We start from the raw sequence: 18,440 nt of genomic DNA, 5'->3' as shown, positions 1-18,440 counted from the left end.
TGTTACCCCTTACATCCAGTGCATTCTAATGAGGAGGGAAGAGCTAAAAGAGGCTAGTTAACTTTAAGCCTGTGATACAAGGAACATGTGGTATTCAGTGCTGAAAGGATCAGCTGCAAAAATTCCAGCAGCATCCAGGAAGAAGTAAGGTAACATTGTCCTGAAATAAAACTGGGTTCTCTGTATGAATGCCACAGACACCGTCTATAGCAAGATGTGCTAATTGGCACTAGGGAAAATGCTGGTTTAATAGCTTAAACTTTGCAGAGTCCAACCTCACATCAAGAATGCTTAAGGATGAACTTTGCAGTTGAACAGTGTGGACGGAAATGTGCTTCTACGTTACAGAAATCTCATGTTTCAGTGTCAAGTCCAAATGTAAATATAAAATTGTCCTCCCACAGGGGAGCCAAGGTGCGATGGGAATCCATATTTCCAAATGTTAGCACTTCATGTTTTCTCTGCGTAGCAAATCTATCAGAATTTTACTGAGCAACTAAAATAAATCAAGGATGAAGGCATGAGGAGCTTCTTGGATAAATCATGTACAGTTAAAGATGAACTATTTCATTTTTTAATGAAATATCCCAGAGGCTTTAGAAACATAAAAACATAGAAAACCTACAGCACAATACAGGCCCTTCAGCCCACAATGCTGTGCCGAACATGTAGATAGATAGATAGATAGATAGATAGATAGATAGATAGATAGATAGATAGATAGATAGATAGATACTTTATTCATCCCCATGGGGAAATTCAACTTTTTTCCAATGTCCCATACACTTGTTGTAGCAAAACTAATAACATACAATACTTAACTCAGAAAAAAATATGATATGCATCTAAATCACTATCTCAAAAAGCATTAATAATAGCTTTTAAAAAGTTCTTAAGTCCTGGCGGTTGAATTGTAAAGCCTAATGGCATTGGGGAGTATTGACCTCTTCATCCTGTCTGAGGAGCATTGCATCGATAGTAACCTGTCACTGAAACTGCTTCTCTGTCTCTGGATGGTGCTATGTAGAGGATGTTCAGAGTTTTCCATAATTGACCGTAGCCTACTCAGCGCCCTTCGCTCAGCTACCGATGTTAAACTCTCCAGTACTTTGCCCACAACAGAGCCCGCCTTCCTTACCAGCTTATTAAGACGTGAGGCGTCCCTCTTCTTAATGCTTCCTCCCCAACACGCCACCACAAAGAAGAGGGCGCTCTCCACAACTGACCTATAGAACATCTTCAGCATCTCACTACAGACATTGAATGACGCCAACCTTCTAAGGAAGTACAGTCGACTCTGTGCCTTCCTGCACAAGGCATCTGTGTTGGCAGTCTGTACTTACTTTAGAAATTACCTAGGGTTACCCATAGCCCGCTAGTTTTCTAACCTCTATGTAACTATCCAGGAGTCCCTTAAAAGACTCTGTCGTATCTGCCTCCACCACTGTCGCTGGCATTGTGTCCTTCGATGTTTATCATTCTATATCTTCAGAAACATTCCACACAGTAGCTGTAGAAACTAACTGGGTAAAGACAGCTGCATTAGATGACCCCATGACCAAACTGCATAAACCTGTAGCTACCTGTTCTCTCGAGAAACATCTGCAATCAGCCATTCAGAGTCCAGTATTGCTTGGACATTTGTGCAGGTTATTGTACCTGTGTCAACCAGCTCATTACATTACCCACTGCCTGAAAATGTTGCTCTCGGGACCCTTCTAATTCTTTCATCTCTCACAAACCTATGCCCTGTGGATTTTCACCCTATTGACACTACCGATTCCCCTCACGATGTTATGCATTGTTGGATCACATGGTAATGTAGTGGTTAGCATAAGGTTAGTACAGCACCGGCGACTCGGGTTCAATCCCACTACTGTCTGTCCATTCTCCTCATGACTGTGTGAATTTCCTCTGGGTGCTCTGGTTTCCTCCCACATTCCAAAGAGGATTAATCAGACACATGAGTGTAATTAGGCGGTGTGGGTTCATTGGGCCAGAAGGGCCTTCTGCCATGCTGTAACTCTAAATAGATAAAATGAACTAAGGTCACCCCTCAATCAAGTATGTTCTAAGGAATAGAGTCCTACCTGGCCAACCTTCCCTTATAATTCAGGCCTGAGTCTTGCAAAATCCTCATTAATCTTTTCTCAATCTTTCCCGTTTAATGATAGCTCTTCTATACAGGACGGCCAACCCTGTACAAAATAAGCCAAGTGCAGACTCAGCAATGTCATGTAAAACTGCAACATACCCATGTGCCAACTCCTATACTCTTGCAATGATGTTGGTGCATGGCCAAGTGGTTAAGGCGTTCATCTAGTGATCTGAAGGTCGCTAGTTCGAGCCTTGGCTGAGGCTGCGTGTGTGTCCTTGAGCAAGACACTTAACCACACAGTCCTCTGCGATGACACCGGTGCCAAGCTGTATGGGTCCTAATGCCCTTCCCTTGGACAACATCGGTGGCGTGGAGAGGGGAGACTTGCAGCTTGGGCAACTGCCGGTCTTCCATACAACCTTGCCCAGGTTTGTGCCCTGGAAACTTTCCAAGGCGCAAGTCCATGGTCTATTGAGACTAATGGAGGCCTACACTACACTCTTGCAATATGCAAGTCTGGGTGGGCAGTGATCAAGGGCAGCAAGATGAATCATATAGAAAACTATTTCAATACCTTCAACATGTGTGCAAGAAAGTGAAAGCCTACAAAATGAAAGGCTACAGTTGAAAGCAGGAAACCCAGCTATGCTGATGTTAAATACGGGAGAGTGAGGTGGGAACGATGTGGCAAAAGATAAAGGCTTAGGCTTTCGGGAGAAATAAATGACACAAAATGAGACACCATATTCGGTATTTCTTCTAGAAACAAGTTTTTCTTCTTTAAAAAAAGTGAAAGTATTGTTTTCATTAAAATTCCACAACTCTAGAATATGTGGAAATTGACAGCAAACGTTACCAAAATCATTATCAGAGAACGCTGCCTAAGTAAATCCCTCAAAAAAGATTTCTCAGAAGAGGTGCAATAGTATTATGCTCTCCTTCCAAATTCCAGGTAAACTCTAAGCAAATCCAAACCCCAAGTATAATTGGGCTTTCATCCACAAGTGTATTTCAACTGCTTTGTCTTTCAGATGGCTCCACAGAATTCAAACTGAAATATAAATCCGTTGAGTCTTTTTATTTAAATTTCCATTGCCTACTGTTATTTGTCGTTTTAACGAAAACATAGTTTACCACCCACGGTACCTGTTCATCTCCCACCTCTGTAATTATTGAACTTAGCATTCCATCTAATGTGAAGCAGCAACAGAATTAGGAGAGGCAACATGGGGAGACTGCCAACTATTAAATATAATGAAGGAAACATTATGAAATATGTGAAGAGGGATTATAAGATTTATTTCTTGATCTTGACTGTTTGAGGTTAATGGCCTAGCAATTCATATGAATAGGTCTATTCTCATCAGCTCACGTGTCCTGTTAGTTTGGCTCTGACAGAAAATGCGTACTCAGTCAGAAATTACAATTCAAGTCCAGATATAGTAGAGAGGTAATGCCATGTTTGCATACTGATGTCAACTTAGCTGTGTTTAATAAAAATCAGAGAACTATGCTAAAAATATGAATTAAAATGCAGGGATTCATCATTTTTGAACAGTTATAATAATCAAATTATTAGACAAACCAATTGCACCTGAGTGGATTGCCTACACTCATTGAATTCAAACTTCATCCCATTGTTTACATATGAATGATAAGAGAATATATAATCAAGGAAGGTAAACTACCTTTCTTCCTTCAGCATTTTCCATACACTATAGAAACTTCCTAAAGCAGTATCCATCAAGAGAATGGTGACATTTGTAAAGGGGCTTTACTGCTTGATGACAGGATGACTATCGAAGATAATCCCCAAATCAGTGCCAAAGTTTAGAGGTTAATGTTCCACAAAATTTTGGGAGTTATTCCATTTCTGTGGTTTCACATAAAGCTCAAAAGTGAAGCGGAACGCAGCTCAGAACCAATGGAATGCTTTTTACTCAGCCTTTGGACTGCGCGTTGGAAAGCTGACGATAACTACTACCAGCCATTTGGCAACGATTTCATGGACAGTTTTATTAAGGCCCTGAGACTAATAGTTCCCTTGATTTAAACATTTGCTGGATTTAATTAATCTTTAGCCGCAGAGCTCTCTACAAGGAATAAAGTTCCTTCAATGGTGGGAGTTATGGATCATGACAGGAGATGACGGAATTACAACTTTCTATCACATGTAAATGTGACTTGTAATACACACAAAATGCTGGAGGAACTCAGCAGGCCAGGCAGCATCTATGGAAAAGAGTAGAGTCGACGTTTCAGGATGGTGAAGAGCAAGGATAGGGGCTATGTAAATGCAGGTCTTACTTTCAATTAAATGGTCAACAGTCAGAAGTCATTCACTTAATTTGACTCAGAAAAAATCTACAATGCACATTTAACAAAGATTTTGCTGAGACCGTAGCAATTCCAGGTTTGTATATAGTCATAGAGTTATACTGCGAAGACACAGCCCTTTCAACCTAACTTGTCCATGCTGAATAAGTTGTCTCCTTGAGCTTGTCCCATTCCCATACATTTACCCATATCCTTCTTTACCTTTTTTGTACCACCACTTCATAGAACAACTGTCAGAAAGCTATCTCCTTTCCTTCTAAGTCAGCAAGTGATCACCTTTCCAAAGAAATGTGTATAAAGAGGCTTGGACTACACACCTCCTGGTGATCTTTATTGACCCTTGGAACTTTCAGCTGAACTCATGAGCAAGAAAGCAGTCAACCTAATCTGCACCCCACCCCCCATCGCACACACACCACACACACCACATGGCATTCGGCCGAAGATTAGGTCAGGCAATGAAGAATTTTCATTACATTTTATTTTACATCTGAGGATTCATGTAAAATGGAACATCAATTAGGCTGTTTACTTAGGAAGGTGTACAGCCTTGTCAAAAGCAGGATTCAGATTAAGCCAAGTTATTTTTGTTTTCCAAGGAACTTAACACGGGGCAAAGGGTCAAAGTGAGTCACAACTAAATAATGAAAGTATAACATGGAAAAGATCACTTTTACTTTTGTAGAGGATAATAGGCTGCACACTGGATTTGAAAGTGTTGTTTATGCCAAAGTGTCAAAATACATAAGTAACTTTACTTGCATGTTTAATTCTAGCTCTGGGACATATCTCTGAGCATATCAAGGAACACTACTGCTTGAATTACCAAATAAATCAATCACTTTATTGTTAGGCTAATGTTCACTATGATTTCTCTTTAATTAATAGCAATGAGCAACTTCATGTGTTTTCTCACAGAATCTGATCACAGTGTTCTGTTCTAATAAGATAAACATATTTTTTTACATATTTTGTGTATGAGGCTATTAAAGAAAGAGGGGTAATGCCACAGGAACAAAATTGACTTGTGAAATAGGTCTAGTATCACAATCCACTGGGTGCTCAGATATACAAAGCACACACTATCATGAAATTAGAACCGTTCATTATTTCATACTACAAGCCAAGGCTTTCTTTTCCTCTCAATGCGCTCACAGTTTTCTTTTTCTTAGTTAAACATAGTTTAAAGGTCACTTCTGCAAGATTTGACACCAAGAATTATAACTGTTCCACAGAATTTCTTGTTGAAAGATAAGATGCAGAAGGAAATCTGTTCCACATTCCGTGTTGCTGAATATTTAACGAACTACTTTCATTGACCAGCAAATTTAGTTTAAGTCAGGGGTTCCCAACCTGGGGTCTACAGACCCTTTGCTTAATAGAATTAGCCCATGGCATAAAAAAGGTTGGGAACCCCTGATTTAAGTGATTTTAAAATGCAGTTCTCCAGCTTGTGATTCAGCAAACTGAGGTAGCTTCTTCTCACAATCAGCTGTTATTCGACTTAAAAACTGCATCTAGAAGGAGCACCTTCTTAGTAAAGACCATCAATAATTTACGATCAAAGGACTCAAGGATTTGCTATCTTTCAGATGAATAATTTATATTGATAAAAATCACTTTGAAGAGCATTGAGGGAGTTTCCCGTTAACCTGGATGATACCTTTTCTGTCCTGACGAAGGGTCTCGGCCCGAAACGTCGACAGCGCTTCTCCCTATAGATGCTGCCTGGCCTGCTGTGTTCCACCAGCATTTTGTGTGTGTTGTTGTTTGAATTTCCAGCATCTGCAGATTTCCTCATGTTTGATACCTTTTCTCCTGACTGACAACTGCAAAAAGGACCACCTAGTCAGTATCACATTGGTGCCTCCGTGCAAAATGGCTGCCATGTTAAGTGAGCTTACAAGTCTAATGTACTTTTCCAGGTGTAGTGTTTGGGAAACACTAGAGATTGCAGATGCTGGAATCTGGAGCAAAGGACAAGCTGATGGAACTCAGTGGGTCAGCCAGCATCTGTGGAGGGAAATGACAGACAATGTTTCAGGTCAGTACCCCTCATCTAATGTCCCAGACACTGGCTCCAGTGCATTCTCACCTGACACTCTGGACCCATACACTGTCCACGAATTGACCCACCTTCCTGAACCCTGGCGATCCCAACCCTGATCTTGCATGCACACAGATTTTACATGGATGGTAAGTCAGTGGATGACGAGCTCTTAGTGTACAACACACCTATTGTTAAACCAGGATCCCCATTAGAGCCAAAACCCTTCCCTTGCAATATGAATATGAAGAAAAACGGTTCTGTAGATCTTGCCATCCATATTAATTATGAAGTGACTAAGGATCCTGAGGCATGAATGCCACCATGTCCATCCACAGGATAGCCAAGCAATCTCCTCCATCCCACAGGCAGAGGAGACACGGAGAGGGCAGTGCAGTGCTATTTAGTAGGGAGGTGGATGTTCGAAAAACCTTCAATGTCAATGCCGTAAGGCTTCATGGGATCTAGCCAGACATGGGAAAGGAGATAATTCAGTATTTCTTCATGTTAAGCACCATTCAGTAGGCAACTTTGGGTGAGGCGTTCATATGGCCATTATTAAAAGTCATTCATTCGTATCGTGAGGGTAGCTTCAAATGCTGTGGCCCAGGAAGGTTTTTTTGGATATACTTTATGCTTGATCTAATAAGGCTAACCATGATTCATTCATGTATCTTGCAGCTGATGCAGTGCAGTATGATTAAAATTAATGGTGTCCATTCTCTGAAGAAAACAAATGAAATTATGAGGCATGTACTCCTACTAACCAGAACTGGCCTGAAACATCAATAGCTTATTCTCTCTCTGGATACTGCCTGACCTGTAGAGTTGCTAAAGCATTTTGTGTGTGGTCCACTAAAAACCTTTCAGCATTAAATCATTTTCTTTTCTTTTCTAAAATGTAACACCCAAACTTGGCAATCAAATCATATTGAAATGTTTCCTGAGTATCAAGTTTGCCGACAATTTACGAGCAGGACTTTTCTCATTTGAGGAAGAGTTTTACCCATTTTTAAAGTCGGGATACTTTAGGCAGGAAGGCGGGTTCCCAGTAGGATTGCTTATGCCAGATGGGTGCTTATTAGTGCAGTGGAAAAAAAATCAAGAAATTTGGATCTGCATAACATTACCACCCCGAGCAGAATGAGGAAGATAACCTCCAGTGAAGCTTTTTTAAGATAGATGGCATGCTGTAGGCCAAATAGAAAAGTGAGGAAGTCACAACCAGGTCTCTTAGTTCTGACATTTTGAGCTTTGTCACTGCAACCCAAGGGTTTACCCTTCGGGTTCTCCTCATGATCCAGGTAAATTATAGGAACAATGCAGGATAACACCCAGGAACCTTGGTCCTTCTCCACCTTCACCCCTCCCCTAACTGTTCTCATGCAATAGGTCATGAAATGGTTGTCTACAGTGGTCTCATTTGCAGGAAGGCAAGATAAATGAAAATGAATCTGTTGGCTATTGAATGATTTTCTGCTTCTGGCCAATTAGAAGCCATGTTAATCCACTGCCAAAATTCATCAATGGAGAAAGAACTATCAAATTTTGAGCCTAGCTATTCAAAGTTAAATTTTTCTTGACGGTCTTTCTTTTGAAATGAATTGGTAAGATAATGATATGAAAGTACTGTAATAAATCTTGGCAATGGTGATTGTTATGATAGGATAAAATGTCAAAATAAATGAGTTTATTAAGAGTTATAATATGATCCATAGAATTATTCTCCATCATCATCCATATCCAGCAAATACTCTTTCCATTTCTGATCTCCCCCTAAGCTCAACAATGAAACAGTCAAATCTCTTTAATGTGCAATTATAATTCTTGCGATTAGCTTTTGTTACAAAAATTGCAGACACTAATGGAAATCTTTACAGCCACATTTATGTGGGATGCAGTATGAATAACCATTAGCTAATGTAAATAAAATTCCTCTGCAATCTCTCGCCACTGGTATATTTTGGCTGCAATGGTCACCGAAGGCGTCCGTCTGTCTTTGTGGATTTTACTTAATGGTAACAGAATCCAGCAGGTATTTCCAGTGCAGGTCCAGCTTACAACTCTCTTTCACAGCGTAGCAAATGAAGCTTCATTTGAGGGCTCATTCTCAACCAGCAGAGATTTGCCTTTATGAGTATATCGACACTTCCTCCGGAAACAGTATTCACGATTTTCTTTCACCAGAATTAAACTCAATTTATGCACAAAGTTAGCATCTCATGTTTTTATCCCCACATGGATATCCTTTTGGTAAGGCCGCATCCCTCTCTAATATCTTTCCAACAATTTAACCACTAGGGAAAAAAGTCATATAAGGATAGTCTCAAATCAATTTCAAATGAATCTGCAAAAGTGTTCAGAATGACAAATTTTGACAGAATGACAAAAGCCCATTTTTTCAGGAAGTCAGTTTGTTTATTCCATAGCACAAGTGAAATTAGCCAGTAAATGCACCCAGTGAACACTTTATTAAGCATCTCCTGTACCCAATAAAATGGGTACTGAGTGTACGTTTATGGTCTTCTACAGCTATAGCTATCCACTTCAAGATCGATGTGTTGTTTGTTCAGAGATACCTTCTGCACATCACTGCTTAACACATGGTTATTGGAGTTACTTTGCCTCCCTATCAGCTTGCACCACTCTGGCCATTCTCCTCTGACCTCTGCGACAAAGCATCACAGAAATGTCTCTGCTTGCTGATTGGCTCTTTCTGACCGACCGCTGATCTGTGGATGATGGCCAGAGGACAAACTCACTGAGGTGCAGAGGAGCAGAAGGCTCACCAGGAGTGGGAGACAAAGTGTGGGCCCCAGTCTGACACAATGTCCTGTGAGAAGACATGGAACCAAGCTACACGTTGGAGAACCTAGTCCATTATCGTAGCAGCTGATGGAAGCTTGCGGAGGGCAATGAAGTGGGCGGCCTTGGGGAACCGGTCTGCAACTGTCTTGATCACCATGAGCCCATCGGAAAGTGGCAAACTCATGATAAGTCCATGGCAATGTGGGACCACAGACAGAGGAACCAACAGGAGCCACAAGAGCCCAGAGGGCTGCTGATTGGAGGAATTGGACTGAGCACTCTAAGGGCAGTCAGTGATGAACTGATGTACATCTGCGATCATGCTGGGCCACCGGAAATGGCGTCACAGAAAGTACAAAGTTCGTCATGCACCAGAATGGCTGGAGAGGGGTGAGCAATAGAGCTCCCAGCTGCTGGCACATACATGCAGTTGTTAAATAGCTGGCCAGAGCAGGCTCATGCTATAGGGCTAGGAAGACCTGGTTCTCAAGGTCCTAGACAATGGGGGGGGGGGGAGTGCGAGGATCTAGGAGGATGGACCGATGGGCTGAGGGTCCATCTCAATTTCAGCTGGGTTGAACTGTTAGTGGCAGGATGTCTGCCTTTATGTTCTTGGAAAAGGATTGGTAGGAGATGGTGAATTTGACCTGTTCTAAGAAGAAGGTCCAGCAAGCCTGATGTGGGTTGAGCCGGCAGATCTTTTGTATGCATATGAGTTTTTGGTGGTCATTCCAGATCAGGAAGGGCTCGGTGTTTCCCATCAGCTGATGTCTCCAATCCTTGAAGGCCTATTTAACAGTGAGTAGCTCCCTATCTCCTACTTCGTAACAGCACTGTGTAGGGTTAAACTTATGCGAGACGAAAGCTCAAGGGCGTGTCTTCCTGTCCAGTTGTTGCTAGTAGAGGATGGCCCCAATGCCCATTTCAGACGTGTCCACCTCTACCACAGCTGGTCCAAATGGTCTGGATGGCAGAGAATGGGAGCAGTTGTGAAGCGTCTCTTGAACTCTTCAAAGGCATAGCCCTTGGCAGCAAACCAGGTTATCCACGAGGAAGGTGACTTGGTGATGGAGGTGAAAGGAGAAAAAACTTGCCTGTAGTTTCTGATGAAACAGCTGTACAAGCTGGAGCAGCCCAAGAAAAGCTGTAGTGTTTGAGGGAGCGCAGTCGGGGCCATCATGATGGCGCGTACTTTTTCTGGGTCTTGGGGTGAAAGGACATAACCCACGAAGGAAATGGCTTTGATATGGACTGGCATCTTTCTAACTTGCAATACAGTTGGTTTTGGAGGAGATCCTAAAGGACTGACTAGGTGTGACAGATGTGGTCTTGCGGATTCATGTAGAAGATAAGGATGCCATTGAGGTAGACGAACACATATCTATATACGTTAAGTATGCAGCACATCTAAGATTTTGTTCATGAAGGCTTGGAAAATAGCTGAACTCTTGTAAAGTCTGAAAGGCATTGATGGATATCTGCTTATTTTCTGATCCTCAAGGTCCTTCTAGGAGTCACAAATGACGAGTAGTCTTAATTCTAAGCTGTACGTTTATTTTAGAGTACAAACATGCAAATACTAAGCAAACTACTGTAAATAAAAAGCTGAGGAACAATGCTAAGAGGTGAATGCATGTGAAGACAAAAGGAATAAAGATAGTGCCTCTGAAAACTGCTACAGTTTTATGGATAAGTTAAGAAATTCCTTAGATAAGGATGAACTAGTTAATAGGCTACATAATTAAAACACTTACATCACATGGGTAATCTGCTAATACATGGCCAATGAACAGTGAGAAAGGTGATAAACCGTCAGTTTAGTTGCTATATCGCTTTTTGCCAGTGAGTGTGCTTCATCACCACATACTGGAAAAATACATTAGTTTGTTAAAAAGCACAAGTCTTATAAAAAGTATTTTAAAAAAACAGTAGTTTCTTGCAGCATCACCAAGTATTCATAGTAGCCAGTGGGTGTTATGAACATTGACTTCCACTCATCCTCCTGGTGGATGTGATTCAGTTTCTATGCATTCCGGAGATCCAGTTTGGTGAAGATCTGGGCCCCACAGAGTTTTGTTGAATGGGCTGTCCAACAAGGGGAGAGAGTATCAGTTCTTAATAGTGATACTATTGCATCCACGGTAGTCAATGCATGGACAGAGACCACCCCCCCCCCCCCCCCATCTTTCTTTTTGACAAAGAAGAATCCTGCACTGGCTAGGGACCAGGATGGACAAATGAAGCTGTGTTGTAGTGTTGGGCAATGTAGTCAATTGTGGCGTGGGTCTCAAGAGGAGAGAGGGAGAAAAAATGGCCTCTGGAACTCGGGAGGAGGTCAATCGGGCAACTGTGTGGTTTGAGTGGTGGCAGGGTGTTGGCATCCCTTTTATTGACGGTAATGGCCAAGTTGTAGTATTCCTGTGAGAGGTTGGTGAGGTTGAGAGTTTCCTCTGTATCCACAGATTTACAGGGTGCTGTGTCAAATGAGACTGCAGCAGGTGGGTCTCTATCTCAGCAATGAACAGGTAAAGTGAGGGTTGTGAGTGGAGAGCCAGGGGCAACCCAAGATGAGAGGAGTGTTGGGTGAGCCGATAAGGAGGAATTGGACAGCCTCTCTTGTGTTTTCTGATGCCGATGTGCACAGGCCGTGTGCATGCTCTGACCATTCCAGGTCACAAGGGATGCCCGCCAATGGCCAAGATATTGAAGGTGTGAGAGGTAGGTTAATTGGGAGTCCAACTTGCACACACAGAATCCAGTCCAGATATCTGTCTGCTGCGCCGGAATCCACCAGAGCCTCCTGGGCATGTAGGACCGACAGAGTGAGTGAGATCGGCTATGGTGTTGGGGAAAGCTTACTAGATAGAAGGTCCTTCATCTCTACCTGGAGGCACTGTGTCCCAAACCCAATGGGCATTTGTTGCATTGGTGATCAGCTGCCCCACAGTAAGCCCACAAGTTGTTTCTCTGCCAACGCTCGTGCTCGGGGGCAGGGGAGAGTTAAAGGAGTTTTCCCTATCTACATGGATTCTAGTGGAATTGGCTTTGAGGGTCCTGCAGCCTGAAATGGTTCTGGGAACAGAACTGGGGGTATGGATGATGATCTGGAGGGTCGATCATGAGGGTGGCACAGTAGCATAGTGGTTAGCATAACACTTTACAGTACAGGCAATACAGGTTCAATTCTCACCGCTGCCTATAAGGAGTTTGCACGTTCTTCCCGTGACCACATGGGTTTTCTCCGGGTGTTCCAGTCTCCTCCGACAGTCCAGAGGTGCACTAGTTAGTAAGTTAATTAGTAATTGTGAATTGTCCCATGTTTAGGCTAGGATTAAATTGAAGGATTGCTGGGTGCCGGAGCTCGAAGGACAGGGATGGCCTACTCCAATCTGTATCTCAATAAATTTTAAAAAAGACACCTGTCAATTTGGAGAGCCAGAGTGATGAGGCTTTGAAGGCCAGTGGGCATCTATTAAGCACTCAAAGGGGCCGTGATAGTAATGGGCCAGAAGCACTTTCACATTCCAGCCACAGTCTGTGGAGAGGTTCCTGAATTTCATGGTGCAATCCAGCACAGAGAGCGATCCTTGAAGCAGGTGAAATATCAGATCCACTTCCCAGATGGTCAAAAACCAGGAACATCTCTGCACATTTATTGCAACAAACAACATATTTGTTGCAAATGGTAGCACTATTGCCCAGATGGAAGTGGCCAGAGATGAGGAAGGCAATCTTGGCCCAGTCCATAGAATACGTCGACGACTGGAGCGTAAAGTTTACGTCGCACTGGGACAGGACGTTGTAGAATTGAGTTGGAGATCAGTTGATTGTGTTCAGGCACAGGGCTCAGAGGGAGGAGGTTGATTGGTATGGTTGCTCCTCCGAGGTGGACAGTTGGATGAGAGTGGTTTCCTGCTGCTCCTGGATCGTGTGCTGGATGACTTCCTTTAGGTGAGCACACTTGGCTGGGTCGATCATTGGTTCACTCCTCCTGTCAGGAAATGTAGGTGAGGCTTGACCCCAAAGTCAGAGCAGCCAACAATAGCTGTAATAATAGACCAGAAAATAAAATCCACAAGGGTCCACAGAACAAGAGAGAACTGAAACTGAACACAACAAGGTGAACCTTAGGCCGGGAGAGCGAATGCTAGGTTGAGGCCGGCTGGTTCAATGAGTGAACAAGGACTGCGAATGAGAACAACGGTTAAATAGACTGCAGGTGATGAGCGGCAGGTGAATCCTATCAGCTGGGTGGAGATTGGGAGGTGCCTGCACGTGCAGGCTGGGAGGTGTTGGTGGGAGCAGGTCTGACACCACCCTAACCAGCATGCCCTACTCTGATACACTATCCCTCTGGTATTTGCAAATGGAACCTTTAACAGTTCAGTAGGTCTTGATGAAATCTTCTCGTGCTAAATTACAGAAATTGTAGCCCCCTCAGTCTCCAATCACAAGTGAAGGCATTTGCCCGGAACAAAAAAAAATATTATGGAACACTCAGGGGTCAGGCAATCCCCACAGAAAGCGGAACAGTTAACGCTTTGGGTCTGTAACCCTTTGATAGGTTAGTCCACAGCCTCTGGAACCAGCCTAGTGAGGCTTCACTGCAATCTTTATATGGAAAGTACAGCCTTCAATAGTTACATAAAGCTGTACATGATACTGCAAAAGCAATCTCATTCAGGTCATATACAGTTATATTATGACATCTTTACTCCTGTAGTCAAACTATCCCATTTTCCCTGCTGCATGTTGGCCTTCAGCAGCTTGTATAGAATACACTCGGGTCCTTTGAAGAGGAAAACCACCCAGCCTCTCATCAGTTAACAAATATTTCGCCTTTCTGTTATGTTCATCGTTTTCTACATCATGTAACACACGGGAAATGCTGGAGGGACTCAGCAAGTCAGGCAGTATCCATAGAGAGGAATAAATAGTGGGTGTTCAGAACGGGCCCCTTCATCAGGACTGGAAAGGAAGGGGGAAGCAGCCAGAATCAGAAGATGGGGGGGGGGTGACAGGTGAGACCAGGGGAGAGGTAAGGTGGGTGGGTAGGGATGGGGGTTGAAGTAAGAAGCTGGGAGATGATAGGTGGAAGAGGTAATGACCTGAAGAAGAAGGAATTTGATAGGAGAGGAGAGATAATGGAAGAAAGGGAAAGAGGAAGGTCACCAGAGGAGGACAATAGACATGTGAAGTGAACAGAAAGGGTAAGAGGAGAGCTAGGATGGGAAATGGAAAAAGAGAAAAGGGGATTTTTCCACCTGCAATGCTTTCAGCACTCACCCAGCTTGTCCTATTCCCTGAAGCCTCTTTACTACTTGCAATCCTGCCTTGTTTAGTATCATAAACAAATTTGGAAATATGATATTGATCCCCTTGGCCAAATTGTTGATATGGATTGCAAATAGCTGGAGCCCAGGAGCTGACCAGCCTGAGAGGGATCTGTTGATCCCCACTATTGGTTTTATGTTCAATTTACATTTGGTATATTATCTCCAACTCCTGTGTTGGACTTCCTCAAAAGTCTCATGTAGCACATCCACTGATCATCCCCTCTTATCTATTTTACCAACCATCTCCTCAAAGAACCCTGGTTGATTAATCATGCATGAATTACCTCCCATGGTACCAGACTGATTCTACTCAATCCTATTATTCTTTTCAACATGTACTGTAATGGCATACTTCATCATAACTTCCCATATTTGCCTACCTGTGCATGACCAGGTTAGTAGTTTCCCTCTGTTCTTAAGTTCAGAGTCACATTTGCTACCCTTCAATCTACGAGAACATGCCCAAAGCTTATAAAACCATGAAAGATGGTGCCCACTATTTCTACAGGCAACTCCTTAAATCTCTGAGTTGTAAATCATGCAATTAATCAGCTTTCTCTCATACTGATTCCTGATTAATACTTAGTTATTCCTCCCGCAGGCTTGTGAGCTTCCTCCATGAAGGCAAGTGCAAAGTACGTAATTGTTTAGTTCTTCGGTTTTATTTTCCATTCTAGATTCTCCAGTCACTGTGTGTAAGGAGCCTATGTTTGCCCTCTCTAAAGTGACACATACATTTATGATTTGCCCTCTCTAACCTTTTCCTTTTTGTGTCCCAATAAAAAGGTTTACAGTCCATTTTTGTTTCATTTCTACCAGTTTATTCTCATTTTCCATCTTGCCTTTCATTATTAATTTTCTGGTCCTCCTTTGATGACTCTAGACTGCATCCAAATCTCAGGCTGGTTGTTATTTCTGGCAACTTTAGCAACTTCTTGCTTTGATTTAGAACTAACTTTTATTCCTCTTGACAGCCCTGGATGCATCACTTTTCCTTTGGGTTTTTAAAAATTTGTTCCCTTTGCAATTTGTCCGTAATTTGTTCAAGTGTTATTATCAGTCTGTTCAATATCACCTTCTCCCAAGTAACTGCAGCCAAACCTCCTGTCATTCTTTCACAACGTCCTTTGTTTAGATTCAAGACCCTAGTTTCATAATGAACTATATCACATTCACCATTTTCAAATGCAGTGTAAAATTCCAAAGCTTAAAGGCCAAAGCTCAAAGTTAATTTATTATCAAGGTAACTTTATGTCAATATAAACAACTCCGATATTCAATTTCTTGCGGGCTTTCACAGTAAATATGAAAAACACGATAGAACAAATGAAAAACCACACACAGCAGGACGGACAAGCAAACAATCTCCAAAAGACAACAAACTGTGCAAGCACAAAAAAGAAAAGCAAACTAAGTAATAATAATAAATAAATAAATAGCCAATAAATATTAAGAACTTGAAATGTAGAGCCTATCCAGTCATTGCTTTCCCAAAGACCTTTCTCATGGCACAAATCAAAATCAAAAATAGCCATTTTCCGATTTGGTTGCCAAGTATACTGTTCCAATAAAAATCCCAAAGACATTCTAGGAACTTACTCTCTTTAGTACAATAAATTTAATTAATTTATCCAGTAGCTAAGTAAGTTAAAGTTTCCCTTGATTGCTGTTTTATTTGATATATCCCTGTTACATGACTGTTTAAATCCTTAGGGTATACCTCATGACCTATTGCAATAACTATTTTGTGGCCCAAAACATCTTCTACCAATGCTTCCCCCACCCTTACCTGTCTTGCCTACATTTGACTCCAGACCCACCCATGTGGTTGGCACTTAACTCCTCTCTGAAATGACCTTGGAAACCACCAATGTGAAGAGCAGTCAATAAAAATATAATAAAATAAAAAGAGCAGGTAACAAATTCTGGCCTTGCATCTTCTCCCTGAACCCCAGAATAATTATAAATAAATAAAAACTTTTCTCTTTCAGTAACTGTGTTTCAACTGATGATATATTAAACATCATAAAAAAAATTAACGTCAACACCTTTAACATTAATACAATTTGTAGCCCGGTCTTTCCATGATAAGTAGAGTTTGCTCTGAATGCTGCTTTGATCTTTATCTTGCTCATATGACTATCAACTGTGTTAGGGCTGACCACTGTATATAAATCTTCTCATTTCTTTCTGACTGATTTTTAATAACAATCCTGCATTTGGTAGAAACAAAATGTTTAATTTTGACTTCTATCAGCTGTCCACCAAATACCTTAAAGTGGCTAACTATAGCCAATATCTAGTTATTGAAAATATTCATCAAATATCAATTGTTTATTAAAGTTTTAAGTACTAAATTCTGATTGTGACTTCAGTGAAATTAACCCTTTGGTGGAAGTCATGCAATGGGACAACTGTGGTGGTAAATGCTGCCACCTGGTGGAGTTATTTATGCCATACCTGCCTGGTGGAAGATTTGCACTATCAAAAATCATTTATCAGAATGCCACCAACACAAATTGAGTAATTAATTTGATAGGTGGACCTCCCACCATCTCCTGTGTCCAAACACACAATAACAATAAACAAATCAGCCCATCCTTAGTAATAGCAATTGTCTTTGTTTCAGTTATCACTGCATAAATATTACACCAATTGCAACTGTGATAATGGATGGTTCAACAACTATATTGATTTAGCTGCCTCTTTACTGTTTGATAAGTATTAGAGGATCATGACTATAAAATTATAAAAACTTGTTGGTTGCTGCTGATAAAAAGATCACTCGTCCACAATGCTTTGTTGTGTCACTCGTCCACAATATGATGAAAAATGAATATATCGCCTTTGCCTGTTAAAGAGGAAAATGTGCCACACGTCCTGGTGTTAAATGGTAGAAAGTTGTTAATTGTTGAAAATGCAAGCTGGGCATCAATATTTCTAATGTCAAATGATACACCCATTACTCAGAGGGGCTGTGCTCTCAGTGTTTCTTGGGGCAGAACAAACACAAAGTGCACCATCATATCTTTATCCCCACAACTCCTTTGTAAGGCATCAGATAAAGAAAAAAAAACAGCTTTATTTGTCACATCTACATCGAAACATACAGTGAAATGCACTGGTCGAATCTGCGAGGAATGCACTGGTACCTGCCATGCTTCTGGCACCAGCGTTGCATGCCCACAACTCGTTGACCCTCAGCAGTACGTCTTTGGAGTCTGGAAGGAAATCAGAGCACCCGGAGGAAACCCACGGGGTCAAGGAGAAAATGTATAAAGTACAGACAGACGGTGGTGGGAATTGAATCCCAATTTACACCCAGCGCAGTAATAGCAATGCACAACTGCTACGCTACCATGTCCCCTCACTCCTCCCCCCACAAGCAGAAGACCACTTTCCTCCAATAGGAAAAGAGGGTTAGCATTGAACACAATTGAATTAAATGTTTGCCCTGTTTCTTTCTTCACAGACGCAGTCTGACCTGCTGAGTGTTTCTAGCATTCTTGTTTTCCATATATGTTTATCTACCAATTCTACGTTTAGAAAACTGTAAAATGGAATAGAATCTCTCACAATCTCAGAATTCTCCAAAGCACTTCTCTGTTGAAGTTTTCTATATCACCTTTGTAATGCAGCAGCCCAATTGCACACAGCAAGATCCCACAGAGATGACAAGATCATCAGTTAGCGGGATATTGCAAATGCTAGTCCATCTATTTGAGGGACAGGAGGACTGAGAAACAGAACAAATATAAATATCTAAATTAAGTTGACAAATAATTAAATAATTGTCTGTAAAATGGCATTTCTG

At 41.8% G+C, this 18,440-nt stretch overlaps 1 protein-coding gene across 5 annotated transcripts in view; it reads left to right on the top strand.

Moving 5' to 3' along the window:
* slc12a4 (solute carrier family 12 member 4) overlaps positions 1–18,440 on the top strand; it is a 200,231-nt gene that overhangs the window by 41,206 nt on the left and 140,585 nt on the right. For 2 of the 5 annotated variants that reach the window (XM_073069965.1, XM_073069964.1), the window contains one exon: positions 6,361–6,479. The exons of the other annotated variants lie outside the window; for them this stretch is intronic. In XM_073069965.1, coding sequence (XP_072926066.1) covers positions 6,461–6,479 — 19 coding nt within the window. In that variant the 5' untranslated portion in view covers positions 6,361–6,460. The remainder of the gene's footprint in view (positions 1–6,360; positions 6,480–18,440) is intronic. 5 annotated transcript variants of the gene reach the window in all.

The sequence above is a fragment of the Hemitrygon akajei genome, chromosome 17, assembly GCF_048418815.1.
Source record: "Hemitrygon akajei chromosome 17, sHemAka1.3, whole genome shotgun sequence".
Classification (NCBI taxonomy): Eukaryota; Metazoa; Chordata; class Chondrichthyes; order Myliobatiformes; family Dasyatidae; genus Hemitrygon; species Hemitrygon akajei.
The sequence above is the reverse complement of the archived record's forward strand: the minus strand, read 5'-3'. Positions and strand labels throughout refer to the sequence as shown.